General features: G+C 39.8%; 1 protein-coding gene and 1 pseudogene across 3 annotated transcripts in view; both read left to right on the top strand.

The window, feature by feature from the left end:
* CUL3 (cullin 3) overlaps positions 1-21603 on the top strand; it is a 97021-nt gene that overhangs the window by 43191 nt on the left and 32227 nt on the right. For all 3 annotated transcript variants that reach the window (XM_086719774.1, XM_086719773.1, XM_086719775.1), the window contains one exon: positions 219-332. In XM_086719774.1, the coding sequence (XP_086575900.1) occupies positions 219-332 (114 nt within the window). The remainder of the gene's footprint in view (positions 1-218; positions 333-21603) is intronic.
* On the top strand, positions 18833-20451 carry LOC112862284 (small ribosomal subunit protein uS5 pseudogene; annotated as a pseudogene).

Genomic DNA, 21603 nt, shown 5'->3' with positions numbered 1-21603 from the left:
CTGGAGGTGAGGAGATGGGTCTGGACTACATGACACATTTGTTAATTGTCTGTATAGAGGTAATATTAGAGCTTAAAATAATTCCACTGGTCTAATATGTGTTTCTTTGATTGAAAATTGGAGATTTACACTTTGTTTTATTGAACAGATATGTACATGTGTACGTACAAGAGCGTGTAGGCGTGTCAACAAACTGTAATGAACTCTTCTGTCAATAGGTGCGAGAAGATGTACTAAATTCATTGAATAACAACTTTCTTCAAACGCTAAATCAAGCTTGGAATGATCATCAAACAGCTATGGTGATGATTAGAGACATACTGATGTATATGGTAAGTAGAGCTTTTTTGTTTTTCCTTTAGAAGTTAGCCATTTCAAAACACGGTGTCTTTCTGTCACATTTAGTTGGATGCTACAGGTCAGTGTGGAATGTGTTGTTGTTTTAAATAAACCATATTTCCTTTGCAAGGACCTACCTTAGCTCGTGTGAACTAAAATCTTACTTGTTTATATTTAATGATTAGAATGGAAAACTGAAAGAGAAAGATTTAATTTTGTTTTCTCAGTATCTAGCACTTTGTGTTTCAAAATGGAAAATACTGAAAACCTTACTGACATCTCTTTTTGAGTAACTGGTTGAATGCGAGCAGACAGATGAAAGCTTAGTATTCTCTTACAAGTTTTTAAAACTTAATGTCCTTACATCTTCAGTGATGAGGATGTCGTTTTATACAAATATTTTTGTAATAAGTGCACTCTAATAGCTTCTGACTTCATAGTAAATCTTTGCTGTATATATGTTATTCAGATATATATTCCATTTTTTATCTGTTGCGACTGTTTTATGTTTTTATGAGTCAAGAAAAATATCTTGTTCAGCAAGACAATTTGGAAAACATCGACTTGAGCTGTTTAATAACTTTCAAAGAGATTAAACAACCAAGTTTTTTCTTACCTTGGTGTGTGTTCATGGTAGGGAGCTGCATTCATCAAGCTTAATTATTGTGTCACCGCAGAATGATCAAGTCTGATGACTTTTCTTGTTGCTTTAGTGTTTATATTTGGGAATTGGACATAAGATTTTCTTCTCAGGTTTTACTCTGCTTTTCAAATTTTTATTTTCAGCTTCTTTAGTTTGATTTTAGCTATAGTGGTGAGAGCATGGCCTAGTTTCTTTCACTTGATAGAGTAAAGCGATGGTTGGAAAGAAGTTCCCACGAGAGCAAACAGCCGTGGAGTGTTTCGTTCTGCGCAGAGTCCAGTCAGGCCTGTGAGCCCTGGTTTCCTGGGGCTCAGTGGCAAGACGGGCAGGGAAAGGCCACTTCACTTTTCAGGGCTTTGCTAAAAGGTATAACGTATCGTTTAGCCTTTCTGAGCCTCATTTTCCTCTTCAGGATATAGATTCATCTTGTGCTGACAGTTTGAGGTAAATGACATCACCTGTGAAAACATCCATCCTACTGCCTGGGATATAAATGTGAAACAAGTTAGCTTGTACTGCACAGTCTCATTAAGTTCTGGATTTGAGGAGTCTTTAAATTTTAACACAAACACTAAGCTAGAAAACCACTTGTAATTTCATGGTCCATTACTCTATTGATAAAAGAATATTTTAATATTATACACACCCCCCACTCTGACATAATTTTAAAAACTTCTGTTTTCTTTCAGTTCCCTTTTGGGGTAGGGGGGAGCGGGGAGAGGGTTCCCAAGTGAAATCTCAAGCCTGAATCCTGTTATGTGACCATAGTCCAGAAACTAATTAGTTTATTCCTCAGCTTCCTCATTCATGAAACGAGCATACTGTTGTACTCAGCGGGTAGGGTAGCCACGAGGCTAGAAGCTGCCATTCATGCATAGCACTTACAGCACCTGGACCGTAGCGTCATGTGCTCCGTCACAACTTACTAGGATGAGTATTTCTTGTCCCTTCTTCTTTCATCAGACCCGTCTGATAGTGCCTCAACCCTGGTTAAACCCAGCAAGCTCCCTTTCCTGGGCCTCTGCTGGAGGAAACCCCACACGGGGTGGATCAGTGCCACTGTCTGTCCTTTGTCACGGACCTCCAGTTGACCCTTCACACTGTCCAGCGGTCGTCTTTTCCCTCCACTTCTCCTCAGACGTTCAGCTCTCCTGCTGGCCTCCTCACTCTTGATAAATAAATGATCTTGCCTTCCACTTCCCAGGGGAAAGAGCAAGAAGCATCGGGTAGAACCCGTGTTCGGTTCTTACCGTTCTACCTACAGTTTTGTCTGTATTTTCTCCCCTTCTGTGTTTTTTTCTTTCCCTCCCGTTTTAATGGAGGGCAGTGTCTCCTCTCCTGTTAAAGGCCAGTGTTCCTCCTGTGCTAAGCATCCCATTCCTTTCTACCTTGTCAAAAACCTAAAGTATTTTCAGGGCTCTGCCTTTTTACTGAGTCTTACTCATCAGCATGAGACATGTTCAGGCTACTCACATCCTCAAAATAAAATTCTACTAAATTTTCTGTTGGACTCCTGCACTGCCTCTCAGGGTCTCCATTGCCATCCACAGCCAAGTGTCTCGTAAGACATGTCGCCACTTGCTGTCTCCCTTCTCTCATCTTTCATCACTTTGGGTATGTTCCAGTTCCACCTGCTTCCTCAACTGTGCTGTTCCGTCTTGCTCTCACTAGAATCACCAGGTCTGCACATCTCTGAAGGCAGAGATCACTGTGAATACTGCTCTTGCCCTTTGACTGTTTGCAGCGGCCTTTGGCACAGGTGGCTACTCTTTTCTTCCTCTCGTGTGCTGGGTCCTTAATTCCGGTGACCTAGCACTCCTTTGGTGTGCCTCCTACCTTTCTGTTTCTTTTCAAGTACTTTCTCTTCTTTCTCCTCAGCCCTTTAAATGGAGGCCTTCTTGGGGTGTAGTAACCCAGACTTTTCCTCCTCCTGGCATACCTCGTTTGCTACCATAGCTTCGGTTAGTGCCTCTGTGCAGATGATTCCCACATTTTATCTCTAGCCTCGTTCTGTGAGATTGAGATTTGGTACATTCGTTTGTCAAGTTGATGGCTACCTTTGTATTTGTTGTCTGAGAGCTACTTCGGAATAGGCATTTTCAAATGAACCTGTTGATCATTCCATTTTCTATGCCAGAAACCTGGGAATTATTCTTGTCAGTATCTTCCCCGTTCTCTCTACTTCACGGATGTCTACGTTCTGCAGTTTTTCCACTTTCCTCACTACCCAGGATGAAAGCACCTTCGTTTCTCTCTCGGAGTATTCAGTAACTAGTCTTAGAACATTCACTGTGTCCTTTGCTATTTTCTTTTCCGTATTGCTCTTGGAGTTATTATCTGAAAGCCACATGATCAAGTTACTGCCCTGCTGAAATTTGTGTGGCTCATCTTGAAATTTTCACATATGTCTTCTGTCTGGAAATGTTTCCAGAATGTTTCCTCTCTTTACGTGATTTGCTCCTACTTATCCTTTTAAGTCTTAGCTTCAATTTCTGGGCAGCTTTCCCTGAGCTGTGCCGTGTACTGCCCGCCGACTGCAGTTGTCTCACCGTACCCGGTGCTGTTCCTTTGCGGCATTCGCCATAATCATCATTAACTGTTTAGGGCCTCATTTCTCTGCCAGACCAAACTTTTTTTTTTTTTTTTTTTATTAATGTTTATTTACTTTTGAGAGAGAGAGCACGGGCAAGCAGGGGGAGGGGCAGAACATAGTGGGGAGAGAGAATCCCATGCTGTCAGCTCGGAGCCCGACTTCGGGCTTGATCCCATGAACCGTGAGATCATAACCTGAGCCCAAATCAAGAGTTGGATGCTCAGCCGACTGAGCCATCCAGGTGCCCATGCCAGACTGAATTTTAGGAGGAGGGGCCAGTGTCCCCGACACGCAGCACATCTCTTGGAACAAACCAGGCATTCACATGTAGTTTAAATAAATTCACACAGATTGGTTTTTAACAGATTATAGATACACTTTTGCAAAATGCTTTTTAAAAATATGCTGCTGTCGATTTGGAAAGAAAGTAAAGTATTGATAAGATATCTTCACATCCTACAAAATAGAATTCTTTCATTTTCATAGACTTCATTTTCTTTGTTTTGTCTTTTTATGTTTAGTGTCTGAGCTTATTAAATAAGTGATTTTTAAGATTAAGGTAATGTTTATACATTGAAATGTGCAGAACTGGCATGTATAAATTATTTTTGACAAATGTGCATTTATGTAACCCAATACTTTGGTTAAGAAGTAGAAATGCTTTTAATTTTCCAAAAATACAAAGTTTTTTTTTTTTTTTTTCTGTTGATGTTTACATTATTTTCCTTGAAGATTTTTACCCTCATTCCAGACTTCTTGGGCGACTACCTGCTAGATAGTGCATATACCTGAAGTATACTGACTGTACCATCATGGATCTTAGACACATATTTTCTTCCTATGAATACTGACTCTAACTGGTGGAATTTGAGATCTCAGGCTCAGAGAGGGAGGAGAGAAGATGCTTCACTGTCTACCCACCCTACCACCTACTTACAGCTGGCTGACTTTTAACAAGGAGGCGTCTGGATATAAAATGTCATGCTGCAGACTGGATGTGTAGATACTATGGGACACACTGACTCTGGAAAATGGAATCACTGGTTACATGGAGGCAGCCACTGGTCACAGTTTGTTTCATGTAACTTTGCTGTTTGGCAGGTGCAGTGTTTCAAAAAGAAAAATGTACATGTCTCTAAATGTACATGACTTCTGGTTTCTGCCACTCCACCCCTTCCTAGTGTCTGAAACTTGCCATGTTGAGCTTGTAAGATTGGTTTGAGGCTGCTTAGTAAAAGTTCCATTGTCAGTTTTCATTGTTTAAAAGATTAGTGATTGGGGAAAGAGTTGAGCATGTTATGGAGAAAATCTGTCCTAGTTCTGTAATCACTTTGTGAATATAAACTATAAGTATATATTACTACTCAGTTGATTTTTCTTTTTAAACTATAAAAATGAATGTCATAAGAAGGGAAAGTAAATACACGGATGGTATTCTGTAGGCTACTTTTGAGCAGTTAGAGTTAATGCCAAAGGAAATAGAAAAGCATTTCCTATTGTGATACATAGGGTTACTGGAAGGTTAATAGAGAAATTTTCTGCATAAAACTCTATGGTGAAATTATTTGCATATTTTTACTTGAATTTGTCCATATTTCCAGTCATTTTCACAAATAGAGCTATGGTAGTAGTGCAGGTTTTCCTGAAAGGTTAGATCGAGGCTGTAAATTCATAGGCATAGGGAGAGAGTTCACCCTGGAAAGGAGGGTCTCACTGCTTCTTTAAGCTATTTATTTGGAAAGTCGCTAAGGATGAGTAAAGAGATCAAGCAAAATGTAGCCGCAACTTTGTGAAGAGAGAAGCTGAGGAGCTTCTGATGCTCTTAGTCTCCTTAGTAAAGTAGAAGGTGGGACCATTGGCTTAGGGGAACTGCAGTATGTGAGGTGTTAAAGGTCAAGTGGTAGGCCGAGTAACCTGCCCTCCCTCCCGCCCCGCCCCAATATGCCCATGACTGGTATCTGGAACTTAGGGATTGTTACGTTATAGGGCAGAAGGAACTTTGTAAATGTGACTAGATTAAGGATCTTGAGGTGAGGAGATTGTCCTAAGTTACCCCAGTGGGCCCAGTGGAATCACAGGGTCATTACAAAAGGAGGGTCAGTAGGTGACAGAGGTGATGTGATGACTGAGGCAGGGATTAGAGTGATGTGCTCTGAAGATGGAAGAGGGGCTACAGCTAAGGAATACAGGTAACCACTAGAAGCTGAAAAAGGCAAGGAACTGGGCTCCCCCTCAGATCCTCTAAAAGGAACCAGCCCTGCTGACATCTTGACTTTAGTCCAGGGAAACTAATTTTACTCTTCTGAACTCTGGAACCATGAGAAAGTAAGCAAGCTACTAAATTTATGGTCATTTATTCAGCAGTGATAGGAATCTCACACAAGGACAAAGTTTGGAATATCCCCTGTGCTGGGGTCTGCCATCTGTAAATAAATGGGTCATCTGTAGTTGTGAGGGGATAATTTAGTTGAGTTGGCACAACGTTTGCATAGTGGAGGCGGTCAGCAGAGTGTACTTTTTCCAGGTATACTTGGCAGTTTCAGACAAGAATGTTCAAAATCAGGAATACCTACTGATGGAATTAGCCTTATTGGGTATGGGGGAGAATTCTAAGGGTAGTAGCATTATTGAAATGGTTGATTGTGAGTCTGTGGTGTTTAAGAAGTAGGCAACTGAATCATAAGATCCTAGAAAATAGCAGTATTAGCTATTAGGGATCAGTAAAGCTGGAGACCTAGTGAGAGTGAGGAGCAGGTTCCTTTCAGTGTAACAGAGTAGGAAAGGTAGGAGGAAAAAGAAGATCTTTGGCACCAGAGATATTTGGTGTCTTGTTAATGATGAGGCTCAGGGTTTACCCATATCAACATATGGGTGAAGGGAATAAAATAAGGTGGGGGGTGAAAATTTAGGCACCCGTAGAGTGTGTCAGATTGGTCATTATTGTCAGTGTTGGAGTTACCAATGACAAGAGGTGGCAGGGAACCGCCTTGAGAGAAATAAGTAAGCTGTTTGCTGAAGCTACCAAGGATTTATGTGTTTTGGGAGGTCAGATGATAGAATGAGAATATGGAGATGATGGAATTTGTGTTCATGTATTTTCTGCTAGGTTCTAATGCTTTAGGTCCAAAAAACATTTCTTCTTTACGATATTCTAGATTGCACATTTAGAGAAGTTTGAAAATAGCTATATTCTGGAAGAGCGCAGGTTGCTTAGGAGTCTTTTGGCACCTTCTCTGCCTTTAAAATGACATCTTAAGTTCAAAATAATAGAAAATCGGATCCAGTGGCTTTGAGATTATTGAGCTTCACACCTGTTCAGTATTTTTTCTGACCCAGGAAAGACACATTTTACCCATATGTACTGTAGTTTTCACATTTGCGACTGACAATATAAATACTGAGGCATCCTTTTCTGTTTAGATTACAATCCAAGTACCAGGCCTTTGTGTTATATAAAAAAAAAAAAAAACCAGGGCATCATCATAAATACTGTAAAGGTCAAGAGTGTTGTGCTTGGTAATTAGGATTTCTTCCTTGCCTTCCATCTCAGTTCCTGTTTCTAACAAATTAATAGACTCATAAACGCCTTGATTACCATGCCCTGTGAACTGTTTTCTGTGTTTATGCAGTGGTGATGTAGCAGTGCATGACGTTGACTTTAGGGAGGCGAGTATTTATTCAGCATAAAGTGGTGCAGTCAGAAATACAGCACATATTTCTTGAGGTAGTAAAGGATATTAAACCTTTTTTTTTTTTTTTTTTTTTTAAGAGAGGGAGAGCGCGAGCCGGGAGAGGGCTAGGCGTGGGAAGAGAGACTGAGACTGAGGGAGAATCCTAAGTAAGCTCCATGCTCAGCATGAGCCCAACGCAGGGCTTGATCACACCACACGACCACGCGATCATGACCTGAGCTGATATCAAGAGTTGGATGCTTAACTGAGCCACCGAGGCTCCCTGGAAATGAAACTTTTGTTCATAAAGGGGACTGCTTCCATATTTTGTGTGTGTGGGTCCAGGAAATTTGGAGAACTGGAGAAAAAATATTTAATGATGAATTAAGAGGTCCTCCACTTCCTATGTTGTTCCTATGTTGTCCCTATGTTGTCAGTTCCTGTGTTGTCATTGTTTGCCTAAGTTATTTAACTTCTCTGGGTAAAACTCTTGTTTCCTTATTTGTAAGTAAAATAGATTTGTTGCGTAAGAACTCTGGTTTTTATCTTTTTGGGATTTTAGACCCCTTGAAAGAATGGTCAAGAGTCATGGACCGTCTACTAAAAGTAGACATCTGTGCATCTGCACACCACACAACATACACTTTTATATACAGTTTCAAGTGGTTTATGGGTTCCTTGTGGCCTGTCTGTCTATGGGCCTGTCTATGGGTGGAGGATGTGTTGGTTAGATCATTTTTAAGTTTTCAAGTTCTTTGGACTCTGAAGGTGTTTTTAATACCATTAAAATTTTTACTGATGTTTATTCACTTTCTGAGAGAGAGAGAGAGAGAAAGAGAGCACATAAGTAGGGGAGGGACAGGGAGAGGGAGGGAGACATAATCTGAAGCAGGCTCCAGGCTGAGCTATCAGCACAGAGTCCATTGCGGGGCTCAAACCCACTAACTGTGAGATCATGACCGGAGCCACAATCAGACGCTGAACCAACAGAGCCACCCAGGTGCCCCTATACTATTTTAAAACCGAAAGTGAACAGCTACCTGTGTTGTCTGTAATGAAGGAAAAAACAGGAGGTGTGAGTAGAGAAGTATTAAGTTGATGACAGTTTCTTTAGGAACTCTTAAAGTGGGTTCATGAAGCCTTGGTTGGCTAGGAGTCTCCCCAGTACTATTCCTTATACTAGCACATAACACTTTCAAAGCCCTTAGCGTGTGCCAGGCACTGTTTTAAGCATATTTAAATATATTTCATTTAATCCTTAAAATACCTTTTGATTGTTGTTTTTAAGCAGTAGTTTGGGAAAGCAATAAAATTTTTATTTTTTTATTAAGAAAATTTGCATTTTTAATTCCTTTTAAAAAGTAAAAATATTTTGGGGCGCCTGGGTGGCGTAGTCGGTTAAGCGTCCGACTTCAGCCAGGTCACGATCTCGCGGTCCGTGAGTTCGAGCCCCGCGTCAGGCTCTGGGCTGATGGCTCAGAGCCTGGAGCCTGTTCCGATTCTGTGTCTCCCTCTCTCTCTGCCCCTCCCCCGTTCATGCTCTGTCTCTCTCTGTCCCAAAAATAAATAAAAACGTTGAAAAAAAAAATTAAAAAAAAAAAAAGTAAAAATATTTTGGGGCACCTGGCTGGCTTAGTTGGTTAAGCGTCCAACTTCAGCTCAGGTTATGATCTCACAGTTCATGAGTGCCAGCCCCGCATCGGGCTCTGTGCTGACAGCTCGGAGCCTGGATCCTGCTTCAGATTCTGTGTCTCCCTGTCTCTCTGCCCCTCCCCACTCGCACTCTGTCTCTCTCTCTCTCTCTCTCTCTCTCTCTCTCTCTCTCTCTCAAAAATAAATAAAGATTTAAAAAAATTATAAAAAAATAAAAATATTTTTCTGAATATGTAACACATACTATTTACTACATGGCTGTCTCCCTGTGCTAAATGTTTTAAATACCTGACCTTCCAGGTGTTATTATACTGTCCAATTCACGAATGAATAAACCAAAGTTAGAGAGATTAACTAACGTGCCAAGATCACACAGTTAACTATGTTACTGGAATTGTGAATCCAGGTCTTTTTTGAGTCAAAAGCCCATGGTCTTTACCACTTGTGTGTACTACCTCAGTGCAAAATTATGTATATTAACTCTGCTTAACAGAATTTATGGTTATTTACCCAGGGTTGAGCTAACATTCATTCACCTTTGTGCTTATGAGGATAAATTCATTCGTTCACCAAGTATGCAGCAAGTGTGTATTATGTATTAAGCATTGCTCTAAACAATTGTGGTTCCTTTTTCCAAGTTCTGTCATTGGGCAGTTGTATGCTGTGGACCTCCATTTGGGCAGATAATCCTGGTTCCCTAAACCTAATCGAAGAATAGTGACTTTTTCCATGATCTAAGCATAAGCTTTTTTTTTTTTTTTTTTTTTTTTAATTTTTTGTCTTAAAGTTTGTTTATTTTGGGGAGAGAGAGAGAGAGAGAGAATGTGAGCGGGAGAGGGGCAGAGAGAGAGGGAGACACAGAATCTGAAGCAGGCTCCAGGCTTTGAGCTGTCAGCACAGAGCCTGACATGGGGCTCAAACTCAGGAACCCTGAGATCATGACCTGAGCTGAAGTCGGATGCTTAACTGACTGAGCCACCCAGGCGCCCCCAGTGTAAGCTATTGAAGCATATTAGAATAGTATTCTGTGTTTCTTTTCTCATTTTTTTGTTTGCACCTGATACTAAAATTCTCCTTGAAGAAGTAACTTGGTGTATGATCTTAAGATTCCTAATTGTCATCAGAAGTTACTTAAAACCAGAAATACTGGAATACTTAGAAACTCACCCAAAATATTAGATACCCTAGTGGTTATTTCATCCACTTGGTAGTACACTAGCCCTACAGTGTACTGTCTGATTTTTCTCTTCTAATTTTTTTTGACATTTTTGTTGATATATAATGTAAATAAAAGTGCACAAGCCTTTTTTTATCCATTTTTCTTTAATGTGAGTTTTCTAGGATTTTTGTTTGCTTTTTAGTCACTTGTAAGAGCCTTTTATGGATCCTGGATAAAAGTTCTTTGTAGATACATGTTTTATAAGATATTGTCTTCCACTCTGGGCCTGCCTTTTCTCTCTTTATGATGTGTTTGAAGAGAAGTTTTTAAAGTTTTGTTTTTTAATGTTTATTTTTGAAAGAGAGAGAGGGAGAGAGTGTGTGAGTGGAAGAGGGACAGAGAGAGAGAAGGAGACACAGAATCCAAAGCAGGTTCCAGGCTCTGAGCTGTCAGCACAGAGCCCGACGCGGGGCTTGAACCCACAAACTGTGAGATCATGACCTGAGCGGAATTCAGATGTTCAACCAACTCAGCCACCCAGGCACCCTGAAGAGAAGTTTTAAAATGTGTGTGTGTGTTTTTTTTTTTAATTATTATTTATTTTTTTTTATTTTGGAGAGGGGCAGAGAGAAAGAGGGAGATACAGAATCTAAAGCAGGCTCCAGGCTCTGAGCTGTCAGCACAGAGCCCGACATCATCACCTGGGCTGAAGTCAGACGCTCAGCTGACTGAGCCACTCAGGTGCTCCCCGAAGAGAAGTTTTAAATTTACATTAATTATAGTTTTTAAACTGTAGTTGTTCAGTAAAGTGCATAAATACCTGTTTGGTCAAATTTATTAACCATGTTCAGATTTTCCACGTCTTTACTAAATATTGTTGTCTGTCCTATTAGCTCCTGAGAAATGTTAAAATTTTAGATTTGATTATGGATTTGTCTTTTTCTTTTAGTTTATGTATTTTGAGGTTTTGCTATAAAATAAAAATTTAGGGCTATTTTATTTTCCTGTTGAAAAGACTCTTTTTATGAAATATCCTTCTTTATTCCCTGTAATACTTCTTGCCTTAAAGTCTACTTTGTCTAGTATTGTTCTATGAGCTGTCTTTCAGTTTATGTTTGTATGGCAGCTTTCTTTCCTTCTCACGCTTTTGTGTCCTTGTATTTAAGGTGTGTCACTTGTGAACACCATACAGTAACACGCTTTTTAACCCCATCTGATAATCTTTGTTTTTAAATGGAAGCATATGGTTTATTTATGTTTATTTAATTGTTAATATATTTGGGGTTAAATTTGCCATTATGTTGTTTTTTTTTCTATTTGTCTCACCTGTTCTTTATTGATTTTCCCAGCTTGCTTGCCTTTTTTGTGTGAATCAAGTATGTTTTATTATCCATACCCCTTCCCCATTAGCTGTTATTTATTTATTCCTTTATTATTATTGTAGTGGCTACTTTAGAGATTATAACATAGATTCCCGACTTACAGTTACCTTACATATGTGTATATTTTAAACCACTTCCTGGATAAGAATTTCAGAATACTTTGACTTCCTGGAGTTTTTTTCCCCCTTGGCTTTTAGATACTTAATCCTGGGGTGTTTGTTTTGGTGTGTGGGACAGGCCTGGTAATTTTTCTAACATGGTATATAAAAAATTGGGGAGGCACTGGATGGTAGTATCTTTCTTCAAAGGACATGTAGTTCTGGCAGGCAGGTACAGCATGGGCAGATTACCATGGTCTAGTTGGAGCTGACTTTAGGCTTTGTTAAGGTTCCTCTGTTTGACTTTGTCTTTATTCCAGGGCATCTCTTTGCTCGTAGGGAATAGCTGGCTGGGGTCTAGAAGCCTGAGGTGTTTACCAGTTTGCTCTTCATGTTACTGTACCTTCAATTCCATCTTCTGTCTCCTCACCCCTGCAGGTCTACCCGTGGTGTCTGTTGCACTCTGTAGCCTCCCAGGGCTGCTTTGTCTCTAGTGTATTGGTGTCTTGCCCGCGCTTAGGTAGTAGGTCAGGAAACGTCTTGATGAAAATTACTTGCGGAATTTCTGGTTCTTCTTTGCATTTCTTTCCTTTGCAGACTTTGGCTTCATAAGTCCTAGCTGCTTGATAGCCAGCCTACCTGTGACATTCTTCTTAGCCTCCCATTTCCAGTCCTCCAAATAAAACAAATGATTGAAGGCGAATGTCGGCCTCCTGTCAGTGTACTTGCTTTTTGTCCCGAATCTTGGCCCCACAAATCCAGGTTGCCTTTGTTGTTGTTTGATGCTTTTAAACAGTTGGTGTTTCTTTGTTTAAATTGTTATAAAATGCACATAATGTACAATTTATTATCTTCATCAACTTTAAGTGTACAGTTGGGTGATACTAAGTATGTTCATACTGATGTGCACCTGTCACCTCCATCACCTCCATCACCTCCAGAACTTTTCATCTTGCAAAACTAAAATTCTGTACCTGTTAAACAGTAACTCCCCTTTCCACTCTCCTTTGAACCTTTGCACCATCATTGTACTTTCTGTTTATATGAACTTGACCACTCTAGATACCTCATATAAATGGAATCAGAGTGTCTGTCTTTTTGTGACTCAGGGTTCATGTCGGTTGTAGCGTGTCTCAGAATTCCCTTCCCTTTTTTTTTTTTTTAACTTTTTTTTGTTTACACATACTCATTTTTGAGAGACAGAGTGTGAGCGGGGGAGGGGCAGAGAGAGAGGGAGACACAGAATCCGAAGCAGGCTCCAGGCTCTGAGCTGCCAGCACAGAGCCCGATGCGGGGCTCAAACTCACGAACCGTGAGATCATGACCTGAGAAGTCGGATGCCCAACCGAGTGAGCCAGCCAGGCTCCCCGCAAATTCCCTTCCTTCTTAAGGCTGAATAATATTCTGTTGCATGTGTGTACCCCATTTTGCTTATCCATTCATTTGTCAGTGAACACTTGGGTTGTTTTCATCTTTCGGCTATTTTGAATACTGCTTCTATGAACATGGGTATACAAATATTTCACTAAGACCCTATTCTCAGTTATTTTAAGAATATACCTGGATGGTGGAATTGCTAGATCATGTGGCATCCATTTTTAATTTTTGAGTAACCTCCATATTGTTTACCATAGCGATGGCACCATTTTATATTCCTACCAGCAATGCTCAAGTGTTCCAATTTCTTCACATATTTGTCAGCGCTTGTTATTTTCTGTTTTTTGTTTTGTGTTCTAATAGTAGCTGTTTTGATGGGTGTGAGGGGGTGTAGCTTTTTATTTTCATACAGTTTTTATAGTTGTTCTTGCCTGAAGAATTGGTTTTGTAAAAGCCTTTCTTTCAATATTAGAAGTGGAAGTGAAATAGCATTTTAAAGTAGATGTTATTACGAAGATGTTAAAGTCACACCTAGTAAATGGCTGTGATAGGAATGAAATAACCCATCTGGTTCTTAAATCTGAGCTCTTTTTTTCTTTTTAAGTTTATTTGTTTATCTTTAGAGAGAGAGGGAGAGAGAACGTGTTGAGGGAGGGGCAGAGAGAGAGAGAGAGAGAAGGAGAGCACGAATCCCAAGCAGGCTTTTTGCTGACAGCCCATTGCAGGGCTTGGTCCCACGAACCGCAAGATCCTGACCTGAGCTGAAATCAAGAGTCGGCCACTTAACTGACTGAGCCCCAGACACCCCTTAAATCTGAGTTCTTAACCACTGAATTATGTTGCTACTCTGATACAGGTCTTCTTTCCTAAAGTCTTACAATCTCATTGTTCCAAGACCTTGAGGGTGATTACTCGTATGGTTCTAATAGGGATTGTTTTCTAGTGTTGATGCTTTTTTCTCCCACACTGTTAAGATTGTCAAAATTTAGAATCGGGAACATTGTGTTTATTTTATGATTTGGTACAATTAACACAGCTTTAGAAAAACATGACTAGGGTTTTGATTTGTTGGATTGACTAGGATACAATTCTTAAAATAAATGGAAGTTATATATATAATATATATATCATATGTATTATTTTTTTGAGAGAGAGAGAGAGAGCAGGTGTATACACAAGTTGAGGAGGGGCAGAGAGAGAGAGAGAGAGAGAGAGAGATTGAGAATCTCAGGCAGGCTTCATGCCCAGCACAGAGCCTGATGTGGGGCTTGATCCCATGAACTGCACGATCATGGTCTGAGTCGAAGTCAAGACTCAGGACACTTAACTGAGCCCCAAATGTTATTTTTAAATAAAATTCCTTAAAACTATGTATATTTTTTAAAACTGTGACAGCCATGAGAGATTTTGAACTAATTTTACAGTGGTGGAAACTATGACTTTGATTTAGTCATGGAGCTAAATTTTCAAGCCAACCGTATTCTGTGCTTTTTTCCATGTACTTTACCCAGTAACATTGTTAAGTCCAGAAATGTTAATTTGTCTGCAATTTACTATATCATCTCTTACTAGTGCCCTTTCAGCAGTATAGTCAGACACCAGCATTGCGGAAAATATTGGGACAGTTCTGTAAAATTTGCTGTAATTAGACTTTTTTTTTTTTTTTTTTTTTTTTTACCATAACTCTGCACTAGAAACTTTTTGTTATTTTTCTGGGTTTTGTTTTGCTTTTGAATTTTCTGTTTCTGTTTTCATAGTGTTAAGTCTTCTTGTATTTATTTCATGGCTTGAAAGTGAACCCTATTTGAAAACACTTATATTTATTGCTTGTTGATAGAAGATTGCCTAGTGATTAAGCTTGGGAAAGCAGGTTCAAGCATGTTCTAACAGACAATAGCTACTTGTTACAGAGTCATTTACTTTTTTTTTTTTTTTAATAAGTTAAACTTTTTAGGGTTTATCTCTAGTTTATGAGCAGGACAAATATTTACTATTTGTAAAGATTTTTAAACCTGTTTATATTCCTCATCCTCCTGTTTTTAAAAAATAAACAAAAAATGTTCAGCTGGTTAAAGATACTTGAACTACTTCTTGCAAGTAAATTAACTAGTAAGAGTTAATGTTATTTTTTGAACTTCATTGTCAGTTGTTTGTTTTTTTAAGTTTATTTATTTTGAGAGAGCACGCGCGAGTGGGGGAGGGGCAGAGAGCCTCGCAAGCAGGCTCTGCACTGTCAGTGAAGAGCCCCACATGGGGCTCGATCTCACAGACCACGAAATCATGACCTGAGCTGAATTCAAGAGTCCGATGCTTAACCGACAGAGCCACCCGGGTGCCCCAGTACTTTTTAATTTCTGATCTAGGTTTTATAGTTGTTCTTGGCAGGGAACTTGGCCTTCCAAAAGCTATTCTTTCAAGACTAGACATGGAAATAAGTGCGATAGCATTGTGAGGTAGGTGTTGTGTTGCAGTTGAAGTCAGATGGAAAAGCAGTCTGGCTTTTTCCCAGGTCTATAAAACGAAAGACAAAGAGATGGTCCCATCATTATTTCCTCCTCCTCACCCTTGGGTTCATCTAGCTTGTGAAGAGTCTTGCTGGTTGTAGATTTGCTTGGCCAAAAATAGCAACCTCTGAGACAGAACCATAAATAAAGATTTAAAATGTAATTTATCTCTGTGGTGTTGAAGCTCATATCCCTTTAGTAAATGTAATGTTTGACTCAGACATTAAGCTTTCAAACATGTTTTTTAGAACATTTTATATTTAAAACACTGTTTTGGCTTAAAAAGGCGAATGGAAGCAGCCACCAACTTTCTATCTGTACTTAGCTTTCCTCAATAGATCAATGCCTAATTGTGAACTGATACAAACTATATTTTGGTCAAAAAGCCTGAGATTATGAAAATAATAGTTTTAGGTTTTTTTAAACATTTTTTTTTCATTTTTGGTATGAGTTTATATCTGTCCTTACTTTGAGGTTGTATTCTCTTAGTTAGAGGTTAACTAGTGGTGGGATTTTTAAATAGATCTTTTAAATTAAATATTCACATAGAAACGTATACAAAATGAAAGTCCTACAGTGATTTAAACAGTTAGAGCTGCATTAATATTATATTGCATAAATCTAGCCACTTAATTAATTTAAAAAACTGTTTTTTGGTTTTTGTTTTTTTTTTAAAGTAATCTGTATACCCAGTGTATACGGCCCTGAAGTCAAGAGTTGCATGTTCCATTAACTGATCCTGCCAGGGGCCCCCCAGGCACTAATTTTTTTGACAGAGACATTCCTGTTAGAATCTGTTAGGAAAATGCTATTGTGTACCCACAGCCTGAATTCCTTCAGATAGTACTAGTAAGCAGTAAACAAGATTCAGCATGTTTATTTAGCAAGTACTTTAATATATATTATGCACAGATCATAAGTTTGTGAACGTGTGCATGCGTTTCCATTTAACATGTACACTTATTATAAACACTTGAGTGTATGTATGCATCACTCTTAATTTTGATTGATGGTAATTAATCATACATACCAAACATTTAATATAAATGACTCTTTAGTATTACTGATTTAAACAGCCACACTCAATTTTGTGGGTTTTCTCTTCTCCATTTATTAGCTCTGTTATCGAGAATCAAATTTTGGGGTTGACAGGTTTTAATATTATATGTCATTTAATTATAATCATCATATACACCTTGACAGTCTCACATTAAAAGACAAACTTTGAGGTCTTAACACTAACATCTGTATTTCTTTTGTCTCCAGTCACCTTCCATGGACTTAAATGTTGCGTACCCTCAAACACTCTAACCATGTGTTCCCATCATACCTGGCTTCCTTTACTGAAGCATTGTTTCTCCCCATACAGAGTATACCTGGAGAATTCCATCAGCTGCACCTGACTTTTTTTTTTTTTTGGCTTTTGGCTTTTCTCAGAGGACTTGAGCTAGATGGCATTATAGGCCATAAGGTTATTGATTCACCCACATCACTGTGCGTGGGAATGAGAAGAAGGAAACCCAGGCCAGGGATACTGGTAACAAATAGAAAGGGAATAAGTAATATTGAAGTCTGTTTTGGTCCTTCATATATGTTAACTTTTGATCAGAGAGTAAAGCTTCATAAGAAATCATATTAGAGTTTGAGATTATCTTTACTACCTTTTGTGTTACCCAGAACCAGAGTGGATAAATGACTTACTCAGGGTCACCCAGCCGGTTAATAGTGATACAGCCAGAGCTCATATGAAAAATTCCTAACTCCACATCTAGTATTTTTCCATTTAAAAATCTGCTGTAACTGATAAGTCCACTTTAGACAACAGTTTAGCAATTTCCATATGATCCAACACTTCCACTTCTAGAAATCTGGTCCAAGCAGAATGAAAGCATGTATCCACCAAAGGATTGTACCCAAACGTGCCTAGCAACATTACTCATAGTAGACAAAAACTGGAAAGAGCCCGAAATATCCATCAGCTGGTAAAATAAACTAAATGTGGCATATCCATACAATGAAGTACTATTCAGCACTACAAAGGAATGAAATACTGATAAATGTTATATCATTAATGAACCTTAGCAACTTTATGCTTAGTGAAAAATCAGATACAAAAGATTATATATAATTCAGTTACATTTAAATGACCTGAAAAGGAAATCTGTAGAAAGAGAAAGCAGGTGTGCTGAAAGTGGGATTGACTACAAACGGGCTTAAGGGACTTTTTTGGGTGATGGAAATAGTCTAGAACTAGATTGTGGCAATGGTTAGACAACTATAGAAATTTACTGTAAATTATTGAAGGGTACTCTCAAAATAGGTAAATTTTATGGCATGCAAATTATACTGCAGTAAAGCCAAAAAAGGGGAACATTAAAAAATTTCACTCTGAAAAAACTCCACTCTAAAACTCATAATTTATTCTGAAGATTATGCTGTATGTGCCTTTTGTTTTATAATTCTTACTGGTATTGCGCCTTTTGCCAAAAACGATAAAATCTGACCTGATTCTCTAGAACTTTCTCTTAATTAAGAACATTTGATTTCTTAAAGAGGTTAAACTTGTTAATGTCATATATACATCATATATGGTATATACATATATGACCCCCACACACCCTACAAGTCCCTTGGGCTTGAAGTAGAGTTGGAGCTTCCTGTGCTTGCCACAATTACCAGTGTTTTCTATTCTCACTGTAAAACAGCCTGAGTAAAAACTCTCTCACTGCTATTTCACTACTTTTAGTATATCTTCTCTATTTTGCTCTCACCAGTCGAGCTTTGTGTTCACTGAGAGTTTTTTGCATTCATTTTCAAACCGGTTTATGCCACTTGTACCTGTTATTACATAATTTAATATGGTGTAAACCAATAAAATGGTGTTAGAAGCAGTAGAATTTCTTGGTAAACAGATTGGATGTTTTAGAAAGACTTGACAAAGGCTAATCACTAAATATTGGTTCGAATTAAGTGTGGGTAATTTAAAAGACTGGAGTGGGGATTGTAAAAATCTAGAAGGACTGTTTTTACATTCATATTGCTTCACAAATGTCTCTAGTTCATGCTCCGTCTTAATGAAACAAAATAGAAAAGTTTATTAGGTGAGGGTGTGTGTAAGAAAGGTAACACTGAACTCTAATCACAGGATTCATGTTCAAAGACCAAAGTCTTGATATCTCTATGAACATGTATTATGTTTTAAATTAAAAATTTGAAGATGCAGACGTGTGTGTATGCTTGTTTTTCTTTTACCACCTGTCTGCAATTAAGCAGCCAGTTATTGGTTTTGATCCCATAGGGTGAGAGTGATTCTGTATATGGTATTATTCAAAACTATATAAACATCAAATTTATAAATAACTTATGTGATAGAATATTTTGATAATAAAAAGGATTCTTGTTTTAAAATTTTTTAGATTTATGACTGTTTTTATTGAATGTATCTTGTTTTATTTTATTAATGTTTATTTTTGAGAGAGAGAGTGGGGGGAGGCAAGGGAAGGGGACAGAGGATCCGAAGCAGCAGTCGTGCTGACAGCAGAGAGCACGACACAGGGACTCGAACTCATGAATTGTGAGATCATGACCTGAGCCACGTTCGGATGCTCAGCCAACTGAGCCACCAGGCACCCCGAATGTGTCTCATTTTATGCAGAAAAGTAAGCCAAAGTCAGGATGATAGTAGGAGAGGACTAAGCCTGCAGGGGAGTAGAGAGTGGCTTCAGTACCTACAAAACAAGGCCGTCAGAAAGGAGGAAGGGTGCAGTCAGGAGACACTCAGAATTTAAGATCTTGAGATGGAAGTGTGAAGTTTAAGAATCTCCCAGAGAGATGGGACACCTGCAGGGCTCAGTCAGTTGAGAGTCCGACTTCGGCTCAGGACACTGATTTCAAGGTTCCCGGGTTCAGGCCCCGCGTCAGGCTCTGTGCTGACATCTCAGAGCCTGGAGTCTGATTCGGATTCTGTCTCCCTCCCTCTCTTCCCCTCCCCCGCTCAACGAGTGTGTGTGTGTGTGTGTGTGTGTGCTCTCTCTCTCTCTCTCTCTCTCTCCCTCCCTCAGAATAAAACGTTAAAAAAATGTTTTTAAGTAACATTAAAAAGTATCTACCAGAGAAAGAAAACACCAAATGAGAGAAGACACTGGTGCTGCCAGAGGGCCCGTGGCCCTGGATTAGGAGGCCACAGAGTCTCCCTCGTTGGCTTTGGCAGTGCCATCGGGGCTTGGGGTCACGACGGTGGTTGGTGGTTGGGGTGAGGCCAGAGCCACGGAGCTTGCAGAGGCAAGGCGGAAAACAGGGAACGGATCCCCATCACCAAGCTGAGCCACCTGATCAAGGACGTGAAGGTGAAGTCCCTGGAGGAGATCTCGCGCTCTTCCCTGCCCATCAAAGAATCCAAGGTCATTGACTTTTTCCTGGGAGCATCCCTTAAGAATGAGGTTTTGAAGATAATACCTGTGCAGCAGCAGACCTGCGCTGGCCCGCAGGCCAGGTTCAAGGTGTTCGTTGCCATCCGAGATTATCATTGGACACGTTGGTCCGGGTGTTAAGTCCAGGGAGGTAGCCACTGCCATCCTTGGGGTCATCATCCTGGCCAAGCTTTTCTAGTGTCCCTGTGTGGCAGGGTTCCTGGGGGGAACAAGATCAACAAGCCCCACACTGTTCCGTGCAAGATGACCGGCCACCGTGGCTCTTCATCCCTGCCTCCAGAGGCACTGCCATTGTCTCAGCCCCTGTGCCCAAGAAGCTACTGATGGTGGCTCGTATTGACGACTGCTGCCCCTCAGCTAGGGGCTGCACTGCCACCCTGGGCAGCTTTGCCAAGGCCACATTTGATCCATTTCCAAGACCTACAGCTGCCTCACCCCTGATGTCTGGAAAGACTGTGTTCACCAATTCCCTGTCAGGAATTCACTGACATCTTGGAAAGACTCACACCAGGGTCTCCATGCAGAGGACCCAGGCTCCAGCTGTGGGCACCACATAGTTTTATACAAGGGAAAAAAGGTCCAAGCCTGTTGGAAAGAAAGAATTTACTGGAGAGTCATCAGTGAAAATTTTGGACGTACTAACTTGGATGCACAGTTTTGAAAACGTGAGCTTGTGCCGAGATGGTATGGAATGTAGAAATGTGAGCGGCGAAGATACTGATCAAAGAGTGGCTTTCCTTGTAGCCATTAGGTGTGTACCCTTGGGGGAGCTGAATGAAATAAGGTCGGAGGAGTGCGGTCACGTGAAGAGAGTGCTACTCCTGGAGAATTGAGTTAAAACTGTCGGGAGGATAGGATGTGGTCAGTGCCATTTTAGTTGCATCGCTGATAGTGGTCCAACTTCTGTTAATGTTCACCTGGTAGCTTTGTTTGGTGTTGCTTGCAATGATAGTGTGCCTTTTAAAAGTTCCAGGATCACAGTTTGCAGTGGTTTTTAACTGGTTTTGGATTGCAAATGACTTTAAGAACCTGGTGAAAGCTATGGGCTCCATTTCTAAAATACTTATGTACCAGCAAACACACAGTAATTTTACAATTTTTAGTTCTTCAGAGACTCACCAAAGCCCAGAGAGATCCTGGTTAAGAACAGAAAGGAATTCTCTTGTTAATCCTTTGTGAATTAAAACAGTATTCCGGTGTGTTTCGGTGTAAATGTGGATTTTCAAATAATGCACAAAATAGGACTTCTATAGCCAATAATTCTGGTTGTATGTGCTCTATAGAGTGAGACACTTGTAATCAAGTTGGCAAGAACTTGAAAATAAGAGGACTGCAAGTAATCTGTTTGAAAGGACGGTAACTAGAAGCGTTTTAATTATGTAATACTTAATGCTGCTGTATTATAAGCATTAGAGCCTTTTAATATTTACCAGTAAGCAGTCAACTTCAGTTACATGGATCGGTATTTCTTTTGGCTCTTCAGAGAATATGATCTTCAAGTATGGTATTTAAGAAAGGAAGAACCATGTTTGGGCATGGTATGGCTTCGGAGAGAAAGGGAGATGTGCATGTGCCTACCTTGCTGCCTCCCTTTCTCCCCTGCTTTCTGCTTACCTGATTCTCCCTGCGGCTGGTGCCTTCTTCCCCCACCCCCTTTTTGCTTAAGGTGAAATGGGCGACCAACTATATATAACCAATTGTTTGTAAATTGTAAAGACCAACTTTTATGTAAGTTGGGAGGTGCTAGAAAATTC

This window comes from Puma concolor, chromosome C1 (genome assembly GCF_028749965.1).
Source record: "Puma concolor isolate L17-30 chromosome C1, mPumCon1.1.hap2, whole genome shotgun sequence".
In the NCBI taxonomy this organism is placed as follows: Eukaryota; Metazoa; Chordata; class Mammalia; order Carnivora; family Felidae; genus Puma; species Puma concolor.
This window is presented reverse-complemented; position numbering and strand designations above follow the sequence as displayed.